The sequence below is a fragment of the Balaenoptera musculus genome, chromosome 1 (genome assembly GCF_009873245.2).
Source record: "Balaenoptera musculus isolate JJ_BM4_2016_0621 chromosome 1, mBalMus1.pri.v3, whole genome shotgun sequence".
NCBI lineage: Eukaryota > Metazoa > Chordata > Mammalia > Artiodactyla > Balaenopteridae > Balaenoptera > Balaenoptera musculus.
Window position 1 is genome coordinate 60,529,940 of NC_045785.1, and position 24,182 is coordinate 60,554,121.

The 24,182-nt window shown below is 36.1% G+C and overlaps 1 protein-coding gene across 1 annotated transcript in view; it reads left to right on the forward strand.

Moving 5' to 3' along the window:
- LRRC7 (leucine rich repeat containing 7) overlaps positions 1-24,182 on the forward strand; it is a 505,876-nt gene that overhangs the window by 449,904 nt on the left and 31,790 nt on the right. The window contains exon 25 of the mRNA XM_036841498.1: positions 20,287-20,379. Coding sequence (XP_036697393.1) covers positions 20,287-20,379 — 93 coding nt within the window. The remainder of the gene's footprint in view (positions 1-20,286; positions 20,380-24,182) is intronic.

A 24,182-nucleotide genomic window follows, 5' to 3' on the forward strand; every position in this document is an offset into this window, starting at 1 on the left:
TCAGACAAGATTATCTTCATTCTCCAGTTTTTTCCTTTATGCTGTTAAGAGTCATTTATTATTTGGATCCCAGCTGCTCTAGACATCTCCTGTGTTTCTTAATACCCTTCTTGAAGCTGAGATAGGGTTTTTTAAGATAATCTTCTTCCTATCCTGCCTTGATCTAGGCCAAATGTTGGATTTAAGGTAAAATAAACCAGACAGGTGTCTTTAATCAGGTAATGAGGTGAGGTTTTTAATTCTCCAGAGATTCTAAAAAGTTAATAAAGTTTTAAATTATGCTTTACCACAGGCATCTTAGGTTAAAAATTGTTCATATATCCTCTCCTCCACAAATATCATAACTTCAATCCAGTTCTCTGATTTAATGATTCCTGTTAACAGGAATAATTAATAAGTTATTACAAAATTTTTTTCTCCCAGAATCAGCGCATTTAAAATCCACTGAGATCAATGCCCTCTGTTTCCCCTACTTTGAATAGTAGGGTTAGTATTAGCATACAGTTATTCTGAACACTCTAAATTTAAAGACCTTTTTTACATTATTTCTCAAAAAATACACAAATTATATAGCTTGACTTAATGAGAGGATTACTAAGTTTTAGTTTACATGCTTATCAAACTTAAAATATCATGATTCTTTCAAAGAATGTATTTATAGTCATTGTAAGTGTTTTGATTTGTAACTCTAACAACATCAGGTGTCTTTCAAACTGAGAGATAAAAACTTAAACATTCAATGGTTATATTAAGGAAAGTACTTAAGTGTAATTCCTTTTGAATTCCTGCTTTTTTCTGCCTTGGTTTCAGGCTGAAATGGTTTGGAATGCTGAGATGAAAACTTTGGAGTGACCGCGAGAAAGCCTAAGGAGCATTTAAACCAATAGTACTAGTCCCCAAACTATGCTCCCCCCTCCCCTGAGTTATAAATCTGGAGACAGTTTCTCAAAACCTTTTTCATGATTCAGTGTAATATTTATCCACTACCAGTGGCATGCTGGAGCATATTCATCCTGGCTCGTTACCGTGCGCATATCTTCCCAACTCTACCTTCAGCGACACCACGCTGATTGATAAGTTGAAATTGTGGGGATAATTACACCAGGGAAATGAGCAAACACTACAAACCAGGACCCTCCCCTTCCCTCAGCCAGCTCTTTAAACATTTTCCAGCACACCACAACTACTACACTGTTTTCTTTCATCTCTTTTTCTAACCTCTCCACTTCTTTGTTTAGCTCTATAGCATTCAGGAAAGAAAATACTAAGAATAGGTCTCAGAATGTGGAGTTCGAGTTTCATGTTAACTTTTATTAAAGTGTGTGAATCTGGACAAATCATTAACTCTTTCCTGAGGTTCTATTTTTCTCCTTATAAAAGGAGAACATTACCACCCACCACCAACATTCAAAAAGTTTTTGAGAGAGTCAAATGATACAATTCTACACACACACACACGCACACAAAGTAAGCCTGGCACTGAGAGTAAAGAAAGAGGAAACAGAAGAAATAGAAATACAAGATTTTAAGAATTAAAATACTGGAGGGCACTTAATGAATATCAGTCCAACCTCCTTAGTCTATAGATAGAAAACAAACAAACAAACAGAAAGAGGCTGAAGGAGGTTATGTAATTCACTCTCATAATAAAAATATTTTATGTATTTTTTACCTTCCTAACTCATTTTTCTTTCGAAAACTCAGACCTCTCTAATATGTGTGTGTGCGCTTTAAAGCAAGACTTTTTCCATATTTAACAAGAAAAAAAAGGAGGAAAATATTTAAGAACTGTACAGTTTCACACTAAAATTATAGAGTAACGATTGAAGTGCAAAGACCAAGGAGGTAACTGAAAATTCTAATATGGGTTTCAGGCATATAAATCAAGATACTCTATTTTCATAAGGCATTTCTAGTGGTGCATTAAAAGGGCCATTAAGAGAAAACAGAGTTTTCTTAAATGATTACTACAAAAACAATGTTAAATTTGGTCAAGTACAATATGGAAAAAATCTAAGTCATTCATAATTTTTAAGTGCAAGGAGACATCATAAACATAGTACAGAAGGGTAAGCTGGGATGAAGTGAGAGAGTAGCATTGATATATATACACTACCAAATGTAAAACAGATAGCTAGTGAGAAGCAGCCGCATAGCGCAGGGAGATCAGCTCTGTGCTTTGTGACCACCTAAAGGGGTGGGATAGGGAGGATGGGAGGGAGACGCAAGAGGGAGGGGATATGGGGACATATGTATACATATAGCTGATTCACTTTGTTATACATCAGAAACTAACACAACATTGTAAAGCAATTATACTCCAATAAAGATGTTAAAAAATAAGTAAATAAAAAATAAACAGTACAAATAAACATGCTGTGTGCAGCATGATAAAGCACAATAATTTCTACTAAAGCTTGGAGATTTTACTTTAAAAAAGTAATCACTTATTGGAATGCTACAGGTGAAAAACAACCGATTACAGTGAATCTACATTTATTTAATTCAGGGAAGAGAAGTCTGAATGAAAGTAGGAAAAGAAAAGACAACAGTTGGCATACATTGAGTGCCTACTATGCTATTTATACTATATATAGTGTATTTATGCTATAAATGCCATGTATCTTACACACAGGCCTGGCTTCATGGTGTGTGAACTGTACAGATGCACAAAGTCCTGCACTTGGACGTGCCCCACACTTGGTTTAATGCTCTGCTGTCACCAGCTTGTAATTCTTAACAATCATTAAACAAGGAGCCTCACATTTTCATTTTGCATCAGGCCCCACTAATTACATAGCTGGTCCTGCTTACATACACTATTTCATTTAGTCCTCACAATAATCTTATTTCCTTTTTATAAATGAAGAAACCAAGGCACAGAGAAAATAAGTAACTTGTAAGAGGTATAATTGGTCAAGCTACTTGTGAGAGGTATAATTGGTCAAGCTGGAATTTCAATCCAGGTCTGTCTAACCCAGAACCCAAGTTCTGTGTACCAATCTTACCATTAAATTAACCACATGATCCAGACGCTTGCTGTGGCCTCAGTGTCCCCTTCTGTCAAATAATATTAGTTAAACTTGTTTCAGCTACAATTCAGAGTTATAGAACTGCCTTATACAGATGGTATGCTGACTGGAACTCACATGAACACTTCCAATGCTTTGAAAAGCAAAAATACTCAACAAATGGAAAGTTTTATTATTAGCAAAAATATACCTCTGTATCTCTTAATGTGACCTAAAGAACTAATGAGTTTCTAATCTGATTAAAATAAGTTCCATATAGCAATGAACATACATAATAAATGCTACCACTAATGACGTTGAATGAATTTAAATGAATGTCGTATTTTACCTAACCAGCACACTTAGCCTTTTTTAGCCATAAAGAAGTACTTAGTAAACTTTGATGTTCCACCTGAATGATGAAACCATCTCAACTTTCAAACTACCCATCACAATAAAACAAGGCAAAATATCTAGGAATTCTAACTTAATACACTTACTTTTACATATCTATTTTTCATAGACATTAAGTATCATCTGTTTTCAACTCTAGGATTAAATGTCATAAAATATATGGAAGTGATTTTTAAACCATAACGTGCTACCCGGATTCAAGGTATTAATTTCCATAGACTAGAAATCTGATGTGTAATAATGGATATTCTTTTTAACAAATTATCTACAACGAAACCATGTGCATGTCACTTGAAGTTCATTATCAGGGAACTTTACGTAGAAAAGGGATTATAATGCATAAACCATTTTGATTATTGATGAACATAATAGAGAATAATAGGGTTGTACTAAACAGTGAGCTGAAGAAAGCCAGAAAGTAAGATTTGACTCCTTCCCATTCCACGTGAGAACTCTTAGCCATCATATCCATTCTCTTAGCTCTTCCCTTTGTTTCCCAGTCCAAGTGACTATTCATCTTATCCTCCCCTTCACAATAAAATAATACTTTATATCAGATGTTCTCAACCTCAGCTGTACATTAGAATCTGCTCAGCCTTTTTTTTAATTGAAGTATGGTTGATTAACAATATCATATTAGTCTTAGGTATACAGCATAGTGATTCAGTATTTTTGCAGATTATATTCCATTATAAGTTACTACAAGATAATGGCTGTAATTCCCTGTGCTATACAATATATCCTTGTTGTTTGTCTATTTTATACATAATGGTTTGTATCTGTTAATCCCATATCCCTAATTTGTCCCTCCCCCAACCCTTTCCCTTTGGTAACCACAAGGTTGTTTTCTATGTCTATGAGTCTGTTTCTGTGTTGCATATATTCATTTGTACTATTTTTTAGATTCCACATATAAGTGATATCATACAGTATTTGTCTTTCTCTGTCTGACTTATTTCATTTAGCATAATACCCTCCAAGTTCATCCATGCTGTTGCAAATGGCAAAATTTCATCCTTTTTTATGGCTGAGTAATATTCTATTGTGTATATATACTACATCTTCTTTATCCATTTGTCTATTTATGGGCACTTGGGTTATTTCCATGTCTTGGATATTGTAAACAGTGCTTCTATGAACATTGGGGTGCGTATATCTTTTTGAACTAGTGTTTTCATTTTTTCTGGATATATACCCAGGAGTCGAATTGCCGGATCATATGGTAGTTTTATTTTAGTTTTTTGAGGAACTTCCATGATGCCCGATGGAGGTTGCTCAGGAGCTTTGAAAAACACTCATGCCCTGGCCTCATCCCCAAAGAAGCTGATTTCATTAGCCTGGATGTGAGCTGGGTAATGGGAATATTTGAAACTCCCCAGGTGATTCTATTGTGTAGCCAAGGTTGAGAACTGATACCGAGATATTCTATAACTCAGCAATTTGCCAGCTGAATAACATATTGTTGTTAACACTATTTAGAAGTATACATAAGTCATCCATAACTTGTTGAATATTTTTAAAGAAACTAACATCAACTTGGTTTTTCTGTTTTGCAAATGTATAATCCAAGGTAAAGCATATCTGTATATGTGGAACATATAGACTCCAAAACAGAACTGGGAAGGAAAAACATCAGCATGATGCTTCAAATGTCTCAAAATCCTTTCATATATTAACTGATTTAATCTAACCAATAATGTTGTGGTGGATAGAGCATTTCCTGTTTTACTGACTAAAAATCTAAGATTCAGAGAAGTCAAGCTAGAATTAAAATCCAATTTCATGAGTCTACCACATAATATGCTACAGCCTGCTGCACTATAGCCAAACATAGAGGTCAAGAGTAAGTCCACACTGGAAGAATAAAAATAGAAGAGTGCACCCTCAAGTCCATGTCTGCCCCAGACAAGAGGACATACCCGCTAATGAACCTAACATATCAGGAGGGCCAGAGATCCATAGCTGTTTCCTGCCAGTTCCTGTGAGTATACAGTTGAACTAAAGTTTGTGCCTAAAAGAGAACTTGTAACATTACATTAGAATAAGCCTTGTGAGTTATACAAAGCAGCTCACACCCATCATATTCAAGGGGAAATAAAAACAAAGCTCTGAAACCCTCCTTGAAGGAGATGCTATAGTGTACCCTGGAAGAAATCATTTTGATACTTAATAATATGTGGAGTACATGAAACTTTTGGCTAAGACATGATTTCAGACATCTCTTTAGATGCTCTGATCAGTTGCCTGAAGGGCTTACAAGGGTTCCAGGTGAGGCTTCATCTAACCTCACCTCATCCAGGTGAGGTTCCAGGTGAGGTTCACTCGGAACCAAGTGAAGAAACATACATTATCCTGAGTGATATAAGAAGAAAAACTTGGAAATATTTGGGTTTTTTAATTATGAATTTTAAAATTAAAAGGCAATAATTTAATAAAGATGGTTAGAAAATAGATATTAAGATGGTTTTAATGTATATTATTTATTCAAATGATTTCAGGGACATCCCATACCTCATCCTGCTCTACTTAAAGTACTGCTATTTATGCATATTTTCCCCATAGAATTTTATTCTTCAATAACCAAAGTAATACTGAAACTCTAAATTCATAGTTTGACACAAACAATGTCTAACTCAACACTACAAACTGACTTTATGAATTATGTGCACTCAAATAGTAGGATTCAGTAAACACTACAGTAGAAATCAGAAGGCCTCTTTCAGTGTTCCACTAAATATATGTATGGTCTTCTTGGTTTCCTCAGCTTTAAAATGAAGGAAGTGAAGTGAATAACCTTTAAAATGCATTTACAGACTAAAAAACATTTGAGTTTCTACTTTCTAGATACATACAGAGTTGGCTATTTTTTTCTGAAAGATCTAGAAAATGCTACTCAAAGGATTTTATTCATCAATCTATTAGTATGTTTCTTCAAAAGATTTAATTAGCACTTTTAGTTGGACTTGCATCTCTGATACACAGCAGAAAAAGATATGAAAATAGAAGGATCAAAAGATATTTTTTAATATTAACATTTATATATTTTTATAATTATTACCTTTTTTAGTCTATGACACAGGCTCATTAGAAATTTTGGGAATGCAGAGAAGTTTTATGTAGACTTTGTATGGCTGTGCAATACACATAGTGTAAATCACAACAAAAATTATAATACCTTATAATTGCATAGCACTCTTTATTGTACAAGCACTGTTATATAATAACCTATAAGACCAGGAACTAAAAGTGAAAGTAGCAGCAAATTTAATTTCCAGTTTAATTTCAGTACCATGAAGCATTCTCTCTACTTCTGTCAAGTCCTATAATCAAATCTCCATCATCATCTCATTTGATCTCTCAGCAAGTGGCTTGACTGAACTCTTTCTTTAAATTTTCTTCACTTGGCTATCACTATTCTACCGCTTTCCCTCTTTCCACACTAGCCATTCTTTTTTTTTTTTTTTAAATATATGTTTATTTATTTATTTATTAATTAACTAATTTATTTATTTATTTTTAGCTGTGTTGGGTCTTCGTTTCTGTGCGAGGGCTTTCTCTAGTTGCGGCGAGCGGGGTCCACTCTTCATCGCGGTGCGCGGACCTCTCACTATCACGGCCTCTCTTGCTGCGGAGCACAGGCTCCAGACGCGCAGGCTCAGTAGTTGTGGCTCACGGGCCCAGTTGCTCCGCGGCATGTGGGATCTTCCCAGATCAGGGCTCGAACCCGTGTTCCCTGCATTGGCAGGCAGATTCTCAACCACTGCGCCGCCAGGGAAGCCCCCACACTAGCCATTCTTTCCTGATTTCTTTATTGGCTCCTTTTCTGTTCCTGACCTTCAAATGATAGAGTGATCCAGTGCTCAAACCTTGACCCCTTTCTCGTTTGTATCCATACTCACACCTATATGATTTCATTCACTTCCAGGATGGATGAGTCCAAGATTTATATATCTCCAGCTCTGGCCTCTCCCCTGTACTCCAGATGTTTATATTCAATTACCCACTTGTTGATATCTCAACCTGGATGTCCAATGAATTTCTTAAACTTAGCATAGTCAAAAGAAACTCTTGTTTCCTGGCCCTGCCCCTACCAAACCTGCTTCTCTTCTAGATTTCCCCATTTCAGTTAATGGCTCTTCTATTCATCTTGTTGCTATGGCCAAAGATCCTCGACTCCCCTTTCTCACAGCCCACGTACAATAAACAGCAATTCCATTAAAATATATTCTGAATTCACCACTTTTCATCACCTGCACTGTTACCACCTTATCGGCCATCACCTCACTCCTATCTACTTCAGTAGCTCCCTAATTGTTTTCTCTTTTGCCGGTTGCTTCTCTCCAGTCTGTTTTCCACTGCCAGAGTGATCTCTTTAAAACATGAATCAGATCATGTCAGTCTTCTGCTTAAAAATCCCTAGTGGCTTGGAAATTTCTGAACCCTTATAAATCCTCACTATGGCATGAAGTCCCTACAGACCTGGGCCCTGCCTCCTCTCCTTCTACTCTCTCCGTAGCCATTTTCTCTCTTGTCATGCTGATCATGTTGTTGTTGCTGATTTTAACAGCTTTATTGATATAATTTACACACAGTAAAGTTCACCTGTTTAAAGTGAACAATTCAGTGGGTTTTAGTATATTTATACAGTTGTACCACCATCACCATAATCTAATTTTTAAACATTTTCATAATTGCAAAAAGAAATCTTGTACCCATTAGCGGTCATCTTCCATACTCCCTGACCTCTATTCTGCCCCCAGCCCTAGACAATCATTCATCTACATTGTATCTCTATACATTTGTCTATTCTGGACATTTCATATAAATGAGATCATATGACATATGAAGTTTTTTGTGACTGGCTAATTTTAATTAGCATAATGTGCTTAGTGTAGCACGTATCAGTAATTCATTCCTTTTTACTGCCAAATAATATTCCATTATATGGCTATACCATATATTGCTTATGCATTCATCAGGTGATAGACATTTATGTTCTTTCCACTTTTTGAACATTCATGTACAAATTTGTGTGTGAAGGTACATTTTTATTGTGCTTGGGTAGTTACCTAGGAATGAACTTGCTGGGTTATATGGTAATTATGTTTATCAATTTTAAGGAGCTTCTAAACTCTTTTCTAAAGTGTCTGTCATGTTTTACTCCCACCAGCAATGAATGAGTGTTCTAATTTCTCCACATCCTCACCAATATTTGTTATTGTCTTTCTTTTTTAGTACAGCCATCTTGTGAAGTATTGATAGTATCTCACTGTGTTTTTAATCTACATTTCTCTAATAACTAATGATGTTGAGTATCTTTTCATGTGTTTATTTGTCATTCATATATCTTCTTTGAGTAAATGTCTATTAAAATTCTTTGCCCATTTTTTAATTAGGTTATTTGAACTGTAACTGTCGTTCATATATTCCAGATACAAAATATTTTCTCCTATTCTGTGGATTGTCTTTTCATTTTCTTGATGGTCTCTTTAAGGCACCAAAGTTTTTAATTTTGATAAAGTCAGTCATCTCCTTTATAACATTTGGTTTCATATCGAAGAAATCATTGCTTAACTCAAGATGACGGAGATTTACTTGTATTTTCTTCCTAAAGGTTTATAGTTTTAGCTCTTGCACTTCAGTCCCTGATTTATTTTGCATTAATTCTTGTGTATGGTGTGAGGTAGAGGTAAAAATCATTATTTTTCATGTAGATATCCAGTTGTCCCTATACCATTTGTTTAAAAAATTATTCTTTCCTCATTGAATCATCTTAGACCTTTTGTTGAAAATCAAATGACCACAAATGTTAGGGTTTATATCTTGATTCTCCATTCTATTTCACTGATCTATATGTCTGTCCATATGCCGTCTTGTTGTTCTTTGACTTTACAAAGATCCATCTGTCTTCAGGGCATTTAAAATTGCTGTTCTCCCTGCCTGGAATAGTTTTCCCATTTTTCTTATTGTCTGTTGCTTGATCCTTTACCTCATTCACATTTCTGCTCAAATGTCACATCCTCAGAGAGGCCTTTCTTAGCTACTCCAACTAAAATAGCTCCTCACTCCTGTTCCATCAAACTGTACTTACTTTCCTGCTTTATTTTTTTTCACAGCTCATATCACTATCTGAAATTATTTCCTGTTCACATGTTTACTATCTGTCTTCCCCATTAAAGTGTAAGTTCCATGAGGGCAAGGATTTTTTGTCTGTCTGATAAGGTGCCTAGCACTTAGTAGAAAATCAATAAATATTTGTGGCATAAAGGCATGAATCATGATTTCTACAACCATTTTCATTTTCAAAGTTACAGCGGTTTTTCCAAGCAGTTAATTATATAATTGGAGCACTTCTTTGAATAACTGGCATATCTTCGAAAAGCTCATCACATGTTTTAAGAAAGAGTCATCATACACTTCTGACAGTGAATAATTGAGGGTATCTTTTGTCACACATGCATATTACCGATTTATTTATTCAACCAAAAGTTAATTGAGTGCTAACTATGTGCCAGCCACTGTTCTAGATAGTCAATGAAGAGATAACATAATAGACCTTCAGAGGTGATTCAGATGTCCTACTTGATTAAAACTCCATGCGGAATGTGGATGTCTCTTCACCAGACCTTCTCTATGTTAATACTCTCAGGGTTCAAACCTGGAAATAGCCTCAGAGGTGAAACATTTTTAGTTACAAGGTCCTTTCTTGATGCTTCAGCAATTAACAGTCCTTAAATAGATCAAAAATTTACCTTGAATTTCTTACAGTACAGAATATTTGAAGTTCTGCTCACTTCATTTCCCAAAAGAATTTTCTAACAAGTGTATAGTTTGTTTTCTTTTTAAAATAAAAGATAAATCAATTCTTTTATATCTACAAATAAGGAAGTTTCTTCTCAATTTTTTTTAGTCAACTATGCCTCTTGATTATGAGTGACTCAACCTAATAAGACTTAAGCCAAAGAAGAATGTTTAAACTTATATCAGCTGGAACTCCAGGGATGGGGGAAGATCCAGATAAGGATTAATGCTAGGCTCAGAGGAAATCATGACTTCTCTCTCTGTGAGCTGGTTCCTGTGCCAAAAAGGCTTTCCCCTCGTGATAGAAAGATAGCTCAAGAGCTCCAGACTCTCTCAGACGTAAAACAAGCAAGAAAGAGCAAGATTCTCTTTCCTGAAAATCCTAATAGACATCTCATTACTCCTATTTGATCAGGTGACCTGCTCATCCTATAATAAATCATATTTTTAGGGGATCCAGTGCTTTGTTTTAGGTCTAGATAACATGATTCACTGAAAGCATACAGGCTGAGAATAAAGAAGTGGGTGGTTTTCAAAGAGAATTTGAGGTTATAACTGCCAGACAAAGAATGAATGGATCTTGAGCAGCAAAAACAGCAGGTATCCACTAACAGCTTCATAACACGTACTGCTAGGAAAGAGAATGGTCACTAGAACAAAGCATAGGAAGCACGTTAATTACAGCATCACCAGGTATCTTTCTGCAATGCAGTTCTCTAATCCTGAGTTACACCTCACGCACACGTGCACACACACACACACACACACACACACACACACCTATTTCCTTTGTTCTCGCTACTAGGTTTTAGAGCATTGCAAGACCAAATGAGATCACTGCCTTGCAGAGATTATACATTATGACTTCACAGAGCCTCAGTGCTACATTACAATCCATTTTGTCATGGGCCTCTCCAAGTTATGACCCAGTATTTTAATTAGAGCAAGATTAACACAAACCGGAAATATCAAGTAGTCAAATGATGGAAGTGGACTCTGAAAGAAGCAAATGCACCATTTACTGCCAAACTGTTGCTGTTATCTTCAGCCAGCAATTTCACTCATTGATATCAATAACTTAATAAAAAATAGAAAAGCTGATTTTCATTGAATAAGCTATTTATCAGCCTCCTAGATCTGACCTTTTTCTAGAACACTGCATTTCCTCTTTGGTAAACCCCTTTAGTTTCAGACTGTTTCTTGGCTGTGAGGCATTCCCTGCTCTTACATTTTATGACCCCTTTGGGCCTTAGCAGACAGGTGGAACTCCTTCTATGGGAGATGAATACTCTGTCTGACATGCTTTATGGAACACAGCAGTCCCAACACAACCTATTAGCCACACCATAGCGTGCCCAAGGGGAGTCTAGCTTCAGATCAGAATTTGTGGTTGTTCGTCACATTTATAAAACCACAGTGTCATCTTTATTATTTCTATTATTAAAAAATATATTGAAGCAGTTCTTCAGATACTTGGCACATATGAAATTTGTTTTCCTTAGATTTTTTAGTGCCTTCCAGATTGACAATAATATAAAATATAGTCACTACCTTGAAAGAGAATGACTAGAAAGTACCCTCAGCAATTTACTTTGTAAATAAAATCTGTTGCATATGTTTTCCTTTCAGTTTTTATAGTGGCCTGGAGAAAGCCCAAAGTGTGTACACCTTCCATATATTATGTTATACAATATAAAATTTTCACATTAGAAAGATACAACCCAAATTTTAAATAATTTAATTGGAAATGCACAGATATATGGGAAAATGCAAAGGTAAAATGTTTAAATAGTATTAGTTCCTTTCTTCTCATTTTCTAATTAACCACTAATAACAAAAAAAGGACTACAAGGTGAACTGGTGTGATGAATAAAGCTAAAGTATTCCTTCGAGCTAATCAAGCTATTATATGTTCAGATCCACAGACTGTAAGCCATATAACTAAAAAACTATTAGAAACTGTAGTTTCTACCACCCTATGATAACTAGTTTTAACAAATCTAGATCAATTAAAGGAAAAGTTGTAATTAAACCAATCTTTAAGACAAAAATATAGGAGCGTATTTATGGTAATTGCAGTTACTCATCATTTAGAAACTGTTCATTAATGACTCTACCATAAAAATCACATTAGTGGATAGTTTTTTGTCCTTGTGTTGCAAGTGAACTATGTAATAAACATTATATTTACTATTAAAGAATATGACTGAATTAAGGATAATCCTATTAAATGGCCAAACCTAACTGATCCAGCTCCCATCGACTCACAATATATGCTAATTAAGTCAGGAATAGGACTCAAGTTTGCCTTGAACTATCTAAGAGGTAAGTATTGAAGGTACCTTAAAAATAAAGATGTAGAGAACATTTGGGGCATTTGCATTTTCCCATAAGGAAATTAATAGGCTAAGCAATGTTGCTGGGGAAAACATTGAGCTACTTAAAAAAGCAAATGTTTCCAATCATCTTTAAGAACATTTCCAATATATATTTATATAAATACAAAATGTATGCTAATGTATTTCTTTCGATTTTTTTCTTAACTCTTTACTGATAATCTTTTGCCTGCTAATCTCTGGTAATACTTGGTTCACCCTAGTTCCAGTACTCATTCTGTGCGTAAAAGTTATAAAAGTTGTCTTTTTTCCCTCTGTGTAACCGAAGTGTATGCTACCTCTGGGGTGCCAAGTCTTTCAGTTATCTGGGGTCACCCCGTCCCACTTTACATGGAAAACTAGCATTTTCCCCACAGCCCACACATACACATCCCCAGCTCAGGATCATCAAGAACTCCTAGGTTTATTATAGTTTCTCTAGGTCATTCCTGACACTGATTTCCCTTCTGCTGAATTCTTGATCTACGTTCCTTGTATCAATTCTTTTTTGGCCACGCCATGTGGCATGCAGGATCCTAGTTCCCCAACCAGGGATCCAACTCGTGCCCCCTGAAGTGGAAGCACAGAGTCCCAACCACTGGACTGCCAGGGAAGTCCCTGTATCAATTCTTATAATAGCTGTTATCTTTACTCCAACCTTACCCCAAGGTGGACCTACTCCTAATGCCATCATTTCCCAACAGTACTGCAAAGCATAAGGCTCTGATGTTTAACAGATCTCATTGATGATTTGGGGTTTGGGGAGGTAATAGAGCACAGAATACTGGAATATTAGCCTTCACAGTCCTAAATATTTATTGACTCTTCCCTGTCACAATTTCTCCATATTTTTGACCTCTCTCTTTCTCATAGTGTTTTCCTCTTTCCTCTAACACTTGTAACTGCCTCTTCAGGAGCTGCTGCCAAAACCCAAAACTCTTTTTACTGAGTATTTCTTCTTTTGTTTCACCTTCACTCTAACTGTGGATAATACTTCTCCCCTTTCTCAAACTATTGGGCTGGCCAAAAAGTTCATTTGGGTTTTTCTGTTAAGATCTTATGGAAAAACCAAATGAACTTTTTGGCCAACCCAATAAAACCCCTGCTATGTCTAAACAATAGAATTATCTACCGAGAAGATGAAATATTCTGCTCTCCTAGAAAGCAGTAACAACTGATTTAAATTAAATAGCCATCGGGGGACCTTCAAGATGTCAGAGGAGTAAGAGGTGGAGATCACCTTCCTTCCCACAAATACATCAAAAATACAACCACATGTGGAACCACTCCTACAGAACACCTACTGAACACTGGCAGAAGACCTCAGACCTCAAAAGGCAAGAAAATCCCCACGTACCTGGCCATGTGGCTGACAGGGTCTTGGTGCTCTGGCTGGATGTCAGGCCTGAGCCTCTAAGGTGGGAGAGCCAAGTTCAGAACATTGGACCACCAGAGACCTCCCAGCCCCATGTAATATCAATTGGTGAGAGCTCTCCCAGAGATCTCTGTCTCAACGTTAAGACCCAGCTCCACCCAATGGCCAGCAAGCTACAGTGCTGGATGCCCCATGCCAAACAACTGGCAAGACAGGAACACAACCCCACCCATTAGCAGAAAAGGTTGCCTAAAATGATACTAAGTTCACAGACACCCCAAAACACACCACTAGATGCAGCCCTACCCACCAGAAAGACATGATCCAGCCCCCCCCCCCACCTGAACACAGGCACCAGTCCCCTACACCAGGAAGCCCACACAAGTCACTGAACCAAACCTCACCCACTGGGGGCAGACACCAAAAACAATGGGAATTACGAACCTGCAGCCTGCAAAAAGGAGATCCCAAACACAGTAAGTTAAACAAAATGAGAAGACAGAGAAACATGCAGCAGATGAAGGAACAAGGTAAAACCCCACCAGACCAAACAAATGAAGAGAAAATAAACAGTCTACCTGAAAAAAAATTCAGATTAATGATAGTAAAGACGATCCAAAGTCTTGGAAATAGAATGGAGAAAATACAAGAAATGATTAAGAAGGACCTAGAAGAACTAAAGAGCAAACAAACAATGATGAACAACACAATAAATGAAATTAAAAACTCTCTAGAAGGAATCAATAGCAGAATAACTAAAGCAGAAGAAAGGATAAGTGACCTGAAAGAAAAAACAGTGGAAATAACTACCATAAATGCACCAACATTTGAATTATAGAGGTCCCAGAAGAAGAAGAGGGAAAGAAAGTTTCTGAGAAAATATTTGAGGAGATTATAGTTGAAAACTTCCCTAACATGGGAAAGGAAATAGTCAATCAAGTCCAGGAAGCGCAGAGTCCCATACAGGATAAAAACAAGGAGAAACACGCCAAGACACATATTAATCAAACTATCAAAAATTAAAAACAAAGAAAAAATATTAAAAGCAGCAAGGGAAAAGCAACAAATAACATAGAAGGGAATCCCCATAAGGTTAACAGCTGATCTTTCAGTAGAAACTCTGCAAGCCAGAAGGGAGTGGCAGGACATATTTAAAGTGATGAAAGGCAAAAACCTACAACCAAGATTACTCTACCCAGCAAGGATCTCATTCAGATTCAAGAGAGAAATTAAAAGCTTTACAGACAAGCAAAAGCTAAGAGAATTCAGCACCACCAAACCAGCTTTACAACAAATGCTAAAGGAACTTCTCTAAGCAGGAAACACAAGAGAAGGAAAAAACCTACAATAACAAACCCAAAACAATTAAGAAAATGGTAATAGGAACATACATATCAACAATCACCTTAAATGTAAATGGATTAAATGCTCCAACCAAAAGACATAGACTGGCTGAATGGATACAAAAACAAGACCCATATATATGCTGTGTACAAGAGACCCACTTCAGACCTAGGGACACATACAGACTGAAAATGAGGGGATGGAAAAAATATTCCATGAAAATGGAAATCAAAAGAAAACTGGAGTAGCAATTCTCATATCAGACAAAATAGACTTTAAAATAAAGACTCTTACAAGAGACAAAGAACTACACTACATAATGACCAAGGGATCAATCCAAAAAGATATAACAATTGTAAATATGCACCCAACATAGAATCATCTCAATACATAAGTCAAATTCTAACAGCCATAAAAGGGGAAATCGACAGTAACACAATCATAGTAGGGGACTTTAACACCCTACTTTCACCAATGGACGGATCATCCAAAATGAAAATAAATAAGGAAACACAAGCTTTAAATGACACATTAGACAAGATGGAATTAATTGATATTTATAGGACATTCCATAAAAAAAAAAAACAGAATACACTTTCATCTCAAGTGCTCATGGAGCATTCTCCAGGATAGATCATATCTTGGGTCACAAATCAAGCCTTGGTAAATTTACTAAAATTGAAATCGTATAAAGTATCTTTTCCGACCACAGCACTATGAGACTAGATACTAACTACAGGAAAAAAACTGTAAAAAATGCAAACACTAATATGCTACTAAAAAACCAAGAAATCACTGAAGAAATCAAAGAGGAAATCAAAAAATACCTAGAAACAAATGACAATGAAAACACGACTACCCAAAACCTATAGGATGCAGCAAAAGCAGTTCTAAGAGGGAAGTTTATAGCAATACATTCCTACCTCAAGAAACAAGAAACATCTCAAATAAACAACCTAACTTACACCTAAAGCAATTAGAGAAAGAAGAACCAAAAAACCCCAAAGTTAGCAGAAGGAAAGAAATCATAAAGATCAGGTCAGAAATAAATGAAAAAGAAAAGAAAGAAATGATAACAAAGATCAATAAAACTAATAGCTGGTTCTTTGAGAAGATAAAGAAAATTGATAAACCATTAGCCAGACTCATCAAGAAAATAAGGGAGAAGACTCAAATCAACAGAATTAGAAATAAAAATGGAGAAGTAACAACTGGCACTGCAGAAATACAAAGGATCATGAGAGATTAGTACAAGCAACTATATGCCAATAAAATGGACAACCTGGAAGAAATGGACAAATTCTTAGAAAAAAACAACCTCCCAAGACTGAGCCAGGAAGAAATAGAAAATATAAACAGACTAATCACAAGCACTGAAATTGAAACTGTGATTAAAAATCTTCCAACAAACAAAAGCCCAGGACCAGATGGTTTCACAGGCGAATTCTATCAAACATTTAGAGAAGAGCTAACACCTATCCTTCTCAAGCTCTTCCAAAATATAGCAGAGGGAGGAACACTCCCAAACTCATTCTACGAAGCCACTGTCACCCTGATGCCAAAACCAGACAAAGATGTCACAAAAAAAGAAAACTACAGGCCAATAACACTGATGAACATAGATGCAAAACTCCTCAACAAAATACTAGCAAACAGAATCCAACAGCACATTAAAAGGATCATACACTATGATCAATCGGGGTTTATCCCAGGAATGCAAGGATTCTTCAATATATGCAAATCAGTCAATGTGATACACCATATTAACAAACTGAAGGGTAAAAACCATAGGATAATCTCAACAGATGCAGAGAAAGCTTTCGACAAAATTCAACACCCATTTATGATAAAAAGTCTCCAGAAAATAGGCATAGAGGGAATTTACCTCAACATAGTAAAGGCCATATATGACAAACCCACAGTCAACATCGTTCTCAATGGTGAAAAACTGAAACCAATTCCTCTACGACAAGGAACAAGACAAGGTTGCCCACTCTCACCACTATTATTCAACATAGTTTCGGAGGTTTTAGCCATGGCAATCAGAGAAGAAGAAAAATAAAAGGAATCCAAATAGGAAAAGAAGAAGTAAAGCTGTCACTGTTTGCAAATGATATGATACTATACATAGAGAATCCTAAAGATGCTACCAGAAAACTACAGAGCTAATCAATGAATTTGGTAAAGCAGCAGGATACAAAATTAATGCACAGAAATCTCTTACATTTGGGCTTCCCTGGTGGCGCAGTGGTTAAGAATCTGCCTACCAATGCACGGGACACGGGTTCGAGCCCTGGCCCGGGAATTCCCACATGCCATGAGCAAATAAACCCGTGTGCCACAACTACTGAGCTTGAGCTCTAGGGCCCACAAGCCACAACTACTGAGCCCATGTGCCACAGCTATTGAAGCCTGTGTGCCTAGAGCCCATGCTCCACAACAAGAGAAGCCACAACAATGCAAAGCCCGTGCACCGCAACAAAGAGTAGCCCTGCTCACCACAACTAGAGAAAGCCCGCACACAGCAACAAAGACCCAACACAGCCAAAAATTTTTAAATAAATAAATAAATTTATTTAAAAAAAAAGAAATCTCTTGCATTCCTATACACTAATGACGAAAAATCTGAAAGAGAAACTAAGGAAACACTCCCATTTACCACTGCAACAAAAAGAATAAAATACCTAGGAATAAACCTACCTAAGGAGGCAAAAGACCTGTATGCAGAAAACTATAAGACACTGATGAAAGAAATTAAAGACGATACAAACCATGTTCTTGGATTGGGAGAATAATATTGTGAAAATGACTATACTACCCAAAGCAATCTACAGGTTCAATGCAATCCCTATCAAACTACCACTGGCATTTTTCACAGAACTAGAGCAAAAAATTTCACACTTTGTGTGGAGACACAAAAGACCCCAAATAGCCAAAGCAATCTTGGGAAAGAAAAATGGAGCTGGAGGAATCAGGCTCCCAGACTTCAGACTATACTGCAAAGCTACAGTAATCAAGACACTATGGCACTGGCACAAAAACAGAAATATAGATCAATGGAACAGGATAGAAAGCCCAGAGATAAACCCACGCACATATGGTCACCTTATCTTTGATAAAGGAGGCAAGAATATACAGTGGAGAAAAGACAGTCTCTTCAATAAGTGGTGCTGGGAAAACTGGACAGCTACATGTAAAAGAATGAAATTAGAACACTTCCTAACACCATACAAAAAAAATAAATTCCAAATGGATTAAAGACCTAAATGTAAGGCCAGACACTATCAAACTCTTAGAGGAAAACATAGGCAGAACACTCTATGACCAGCAAGATCCTTTTTGACCCACCTCCTAGAGAAATGGAAATAAAAACAAAAATAAACAATGAGACCTAATGAAACTTAAAAGCTTTTGCACAGCAAAGGAAACCATAAACAAGATGAAAAGACAACCCTCAGAATGGGAGAAAATATTTGCAAATGAAGCAACTGACAAAGGATTAATCTCCAAAATTTACAAGCAGCTCATGCAGCTCAATATCAAAAAAACAAACAACCTAATCCAAAAATGAACGGAAGACCTAAATAGACATTTCTCCAAAGAAGATATACAGATCACCAACAAACACATTAATGGATGCTCAACATCACTAATCATTAGAGAAATGCAAGTCAAAACTACAATGAGGTATCACCTCACACCAGTCAGAATGGCCATCATCAAAAAATCTACAAACAGTAAATGCTGGAGAGGGTGTAGAGAAAAGGGAACCCTCTTGCACTATTGGTGGGAATGTAAATCGATACAGCCACTATGAACAACAGTATGGAGGTTCCTTACAAAACTAAAAATAGAACTACCAAACGACCCAGCAATCCCACTACTGGGCATATACCCAGAGAAAACCATATGTACCACAATGTTCATTGCAGCACTATTTACAATAGCCAGGACATGGAAGAAACCTAAGTGTCCATCAACAGATGAATGGATAAAGAAGATGTGGCACATATATTCAATGGAATATTAGCCATAAAAAGAAACGAAATTGAGTTATTTGTAGTGAGGTGGATGGACCTAGAGTCTGGCATACAGAGTGAAGTAAGTTAGAAAGAGAAAAACAAATACCGTATGCTGACACATACATATGGAATCTAAAAAAAAAAAAATTGGTTCTGACGAACCTAGGGGCAGGACAGAAATAAAGATGCAGACATAGACAATGGACTTGAGGACACAGGGAGGGGGAAGGGTAAGCTGGAGCGAAGTGAGAGAGTAGAATTGACATATATACACTACCATATGTAAAATAGTTAGCTAATGGGAAGCAACTGCATAGCACAGGGAGATCATCTCAGTGCTTTGTGACCCCCTAGAGGAGTGGGCTAGGGAGAGTGGGAGGGAGACGGAAGAGGGAGGGAATATGTGGATATATGTATACATATAGCTGATTCACTGTGTTATACAGCAGAAACTAACACAACATTGTAAAGCAATTATACTCCAATAAAGATGTGTAAATAATTAATCAACTAATTAATCAAATAGCCATCTTTTCCCTCACTGTACATTTGCAAATTTTCTTTCACTTATTCATACAGTCCTTTCTAATTAGTCAGACTATATGTACGTTTAAAGTAGATAATTAAAATAATGTACAATCTTTTTTTTAAGTGGTTTTCTAAGTTTTAAAAACTGCTAATTAAAATTTAGTCCTGCACAGGTAACGAATAAATATTTACTCATGTCTGCTTGTTCAGGTAATTTTAAGTTAGTTCCAATTATAACTGATGCTTATAGAAACACTATTTTGTCAGAGTTTATACTGTCTTTTATATACCAAGTTAACATAGGCTAACCCTGAGAACTTAAGTGAAATGTGAATATTTTCTATTGGGATACAGTTATTTGAAGATATTTAGCTTTTATATGTATTTGATTACCTTTTTATATCTTTTTTGCATAGTTTTGTGTGAGAATAGAAAAGAATCCTGGCCTTGGATTTAGTATCAGTGGTGGAATTAGTGGACAAGGAAATCCATTTAAACCTTCTGACAAGGTAAGAATTGAATTTCTTATTGGCAATTTTAATTAGAAAAACACTATATTCTACTGCAGTAAAAAAACTTTTTTCAATTTTTTGGTTTTACTGTGCTTTAATAAGCTAGCTAACTATGAAGCCAATTAGAAACTTTTTCAGCAAAGGGAAAAAAGAATTCACTGCAGTGCTTGACAAATCCTATGAATGAGAAAAAATAAATTTAAGCATTCTCTTTGAAAAGGAAGTTGCTTGTTTTTTGCTTTTTGTTTTGTTCACAGTTGTATATATTTGTAAAGGAAGCTATATAGGCAATTTCTAACAAGTTTTTTCCAGAAGTTTATTTGTGGATCACTGATTTGGGAAAAAGTTTTCTCATAGTAACAGAATGAATAAATAATGATTCAACGCCAGGGCCATCTGATTGCCATCTCTTTAATCCATCATGTTTGTAAAGTATTTCACTAATAGAATTGTAGAACTGAGAGACCATGGGAAACAAATATTCTGTGAGAAAATCATTGTTAGCCATGGCAGAGGAATCAGGTCCTCCTCTTATGCTCACCCCTGTCTGTCAAATCATGGGTAAAGGTTCACCACCACTCCCAACTCTAACCTCAAACGTTGCTGAATATCCGCCATGCTGCACATGTTCACATTTGGCCTGTCTGATCCCATTGTGGACCACTTGACTTTTTGAAGCAAAAAAATTTACCCTGAGCTATATAACCTGCCTTCTGCCATCAGGGTTTAATACTCTCAGCTTTTAAACAATTAGTGATTATAATTTGATGATCATTGAAACTGTCTGCTTTTGACCTCATCAAATTTAATTGCATTAAGTGACATCATAAAACTTTGGGATGATGAAGAAAGTCAGAAATTAGATATGAATAAAACCTCCTCAGGCTCTCGACTTAACCTTTGAGTCACAAGGTGGTCCGGATCCTTTCAACTTACCACTATTGTAAAAATAACCCACATATCAGTTTCTGATTAAAGACCTATTTCTGAAAAAATTTGGATGCCCCTACTTTGGAGATTTCCATAGCCTTTAATACCTTATTTTCCTCTACTTCTTCCCAGTCTTTTTGTTTCCTACCATTAGTTATGCCCTCTTCCTTTCCTTTCTGGAGAAGAAGAAAGAAAGAGGTTGGACTATTTGGATGGAAAGGAGTAGAAAGAAATCCCCAGTGGCCATAGATAAGAGTTTCTTTGCTTAACTGATTGGAGCAGGTATTCACATATAAGGAATGTATATGAAGCAGCCCTATATAATTAGGGAAATTCCAGTTAGAAATGTCCGTGTATAAGTAACTACTACATTTCCTTTTTGAAATGATGTTGAGGATAATCATTGATTTAGTAGAATTTAAATATTCATGGCTTAGTAGGACCAAGTGTTTACTGAATTCTAATAAATTATTAATATATCTTAAGACAAAAAGCATGAAAAGTCAAAATTATCAGAAACATATGGTATTTTTAAAAGCCTCAAATCATTGTCTTATTCATCTTGACCCCTCTTTTTGTCTCTGGTTTTACATCTCTTCCATAAGTTCTTTCAATGAAAAGGTAACAACCTTATCATTCATAAGATAGTTGAAATTCAAAAGACATGTTTTCCTCTCCTATCTCACCAGCAGATATATCTTTTCACTATATTTTTGGAAGGCACAGGGTAATAGATATTTTTCAATTAAAGATGCACAAGTTTCTAAATAGTCAAGATGTCTGAATGCTGTTACTTTTCTGCTTTTATTTTCAACTGAAGGGGATAGCAGGTGTGAGGCTTTCAAATCATTGCCTGTGATTCTTCCACTGTGATGAAATATGAACACTTTATAACTATTAATTTAATTTTTCATTGTAACATTTTGATGACTCTAGTGAGACTGAACTATTTCTATGATCTTATAATTTCTCTTTTGGTTAAATGCAACAGATACAGAGCTTGAATTATATAATCTATCCATTGAAAGATTCCCCTCAAAAGCACTTTTCTTTGCCTGATTACTTTCTAAAACACTTAAAATCTGAAAAGTGAATCTCTATTACAGCAAAACTGATCAGAGTAATTAAAAGTTCCAAATCTACAGAAGACTCAGACTGCTCTTAATTTATTGACCACACCAAAACATATGGTAGATACTTAGTTTAAAGTGTTGAGGCGATCTAAAGACACTGGCTCTGACAATTTCTATAAGAATTTAATCCACTCACAAAGAAAGGGATTAATCTCCAGGAAATTCAGTTGCATTTTTTAATCCCCAGTGCCCCATTCCTGTAGAGGTTGCATAAAATTTAGAGTAGAATCCAGTGCCTATATCAACCTAAAAATATCAAACAGTAAGAAAATGAAAAGGAACTTTAAAAATACTCTTCTCTCCAATGTTGAAGGACAATTTTATCATAAATTGGCTAATTTACAGCTGTGAGGAGGGGTGAGGAGAACCAAAATAAACAGGTGTTTTAATTCAACCTGGGTCAGAGGTTGATGCTTTCTTTATAAGGAGTTCTAGTCATGCAAAAGCCTAAACTTTAATATGGTACATACCCCCTTCCAATAAACAAGTCATGGGTTAGAAGCAGTCTTTCGAGCATACTATATTATTTTACTTACTGTTCATTAATGTTTAAGTGTTTTGTAATGACACTCAAAATTTTAAGTATCCAAGATATCTGAATGTCTTAGAGTCATTGAAGACTTTCTGTACTAAAGTAGCCAATAGATTTGTTCCCTTCTCTTCATTATGATTGCTAGGAACCGCTGTTTCAGCCAAATGCCAAGGACTAAAGTGAAATAGCATCCAAACTGATTACCTAGTTTACAGCCAGATAGGAAAAGCATGAAGCAGTCATCCCTAAGGGCTGAGAGTATGAAACTGGGACAAAAGTGAGTTGTGTTGTTCAGTCTGGCAGAAGTTCCAATTTAGGTTCTGTGGTAGTGTGAGACTACTGCAGAAAAACCCTTGGTACAGCCCAAAAGTTAACTGAGGCTTTAGGGAGAATTGAGGATTAAGATATGAAGACTGTTTTGTACCAGACTTTGAGAGCTTAGAACAGCATCTGGTCTTGCAAATTTAACTCTTCTCGAAGACGCCAAGGTAGTCTGATTATGGTCTCCTTAGGTTAAACGGATGGAGCACGATTAGTCCTGCAGTTCATATCATTGTCAGAACCGTGTTTAGTAGTTGAACAACCCAACTCACTCATCGTGGAGTTCATTATTTTGGGTTCACTGCCAGGTGAAAACTGCTTTTACATATTTGGAAAGAGAAAACTGTAGAAAACCAGGTGAAAAAGCCTTCATATAATGCTTGCTTTTGCCCTCCCTGTGAAGTGGATGGAGCCATTATCTGGTTTATTATTATAGAGAAACATTGCTGTCAAGATGGCACGATGCTCCAGAGAGATAAAAGATTCTGATCCAACAAATCTGATGATAATAATAAAAGTATAGACTTTTACTGAGTATCTGCAATGTGCTAGTCACTGTATTAGGCTCTTTATATACATGAACTTATCTGATCTTCTTAGCAACTTGTGTTAGTTGAGTATTATTATTCCCCATTTTGTTGAGGCCCAGAGGGGTTAATTAACTTGCCCAAGGTCATTTAGCTGACCTGTGGCAGATAAGATTTGAACCCAAATGGATCTGATTCCAAATCCTTTTCTCTTAACAAGCACTATGATACTACCTCTATCTGCAAATACCACTTAGCAGAAGAGCCACATGACAAATTTATACCCTGTAGAATTGAGACTAACATAATAATCTAATATTGAAAGTGTTACAGAACACTGTAATTAGTTATAGTCTA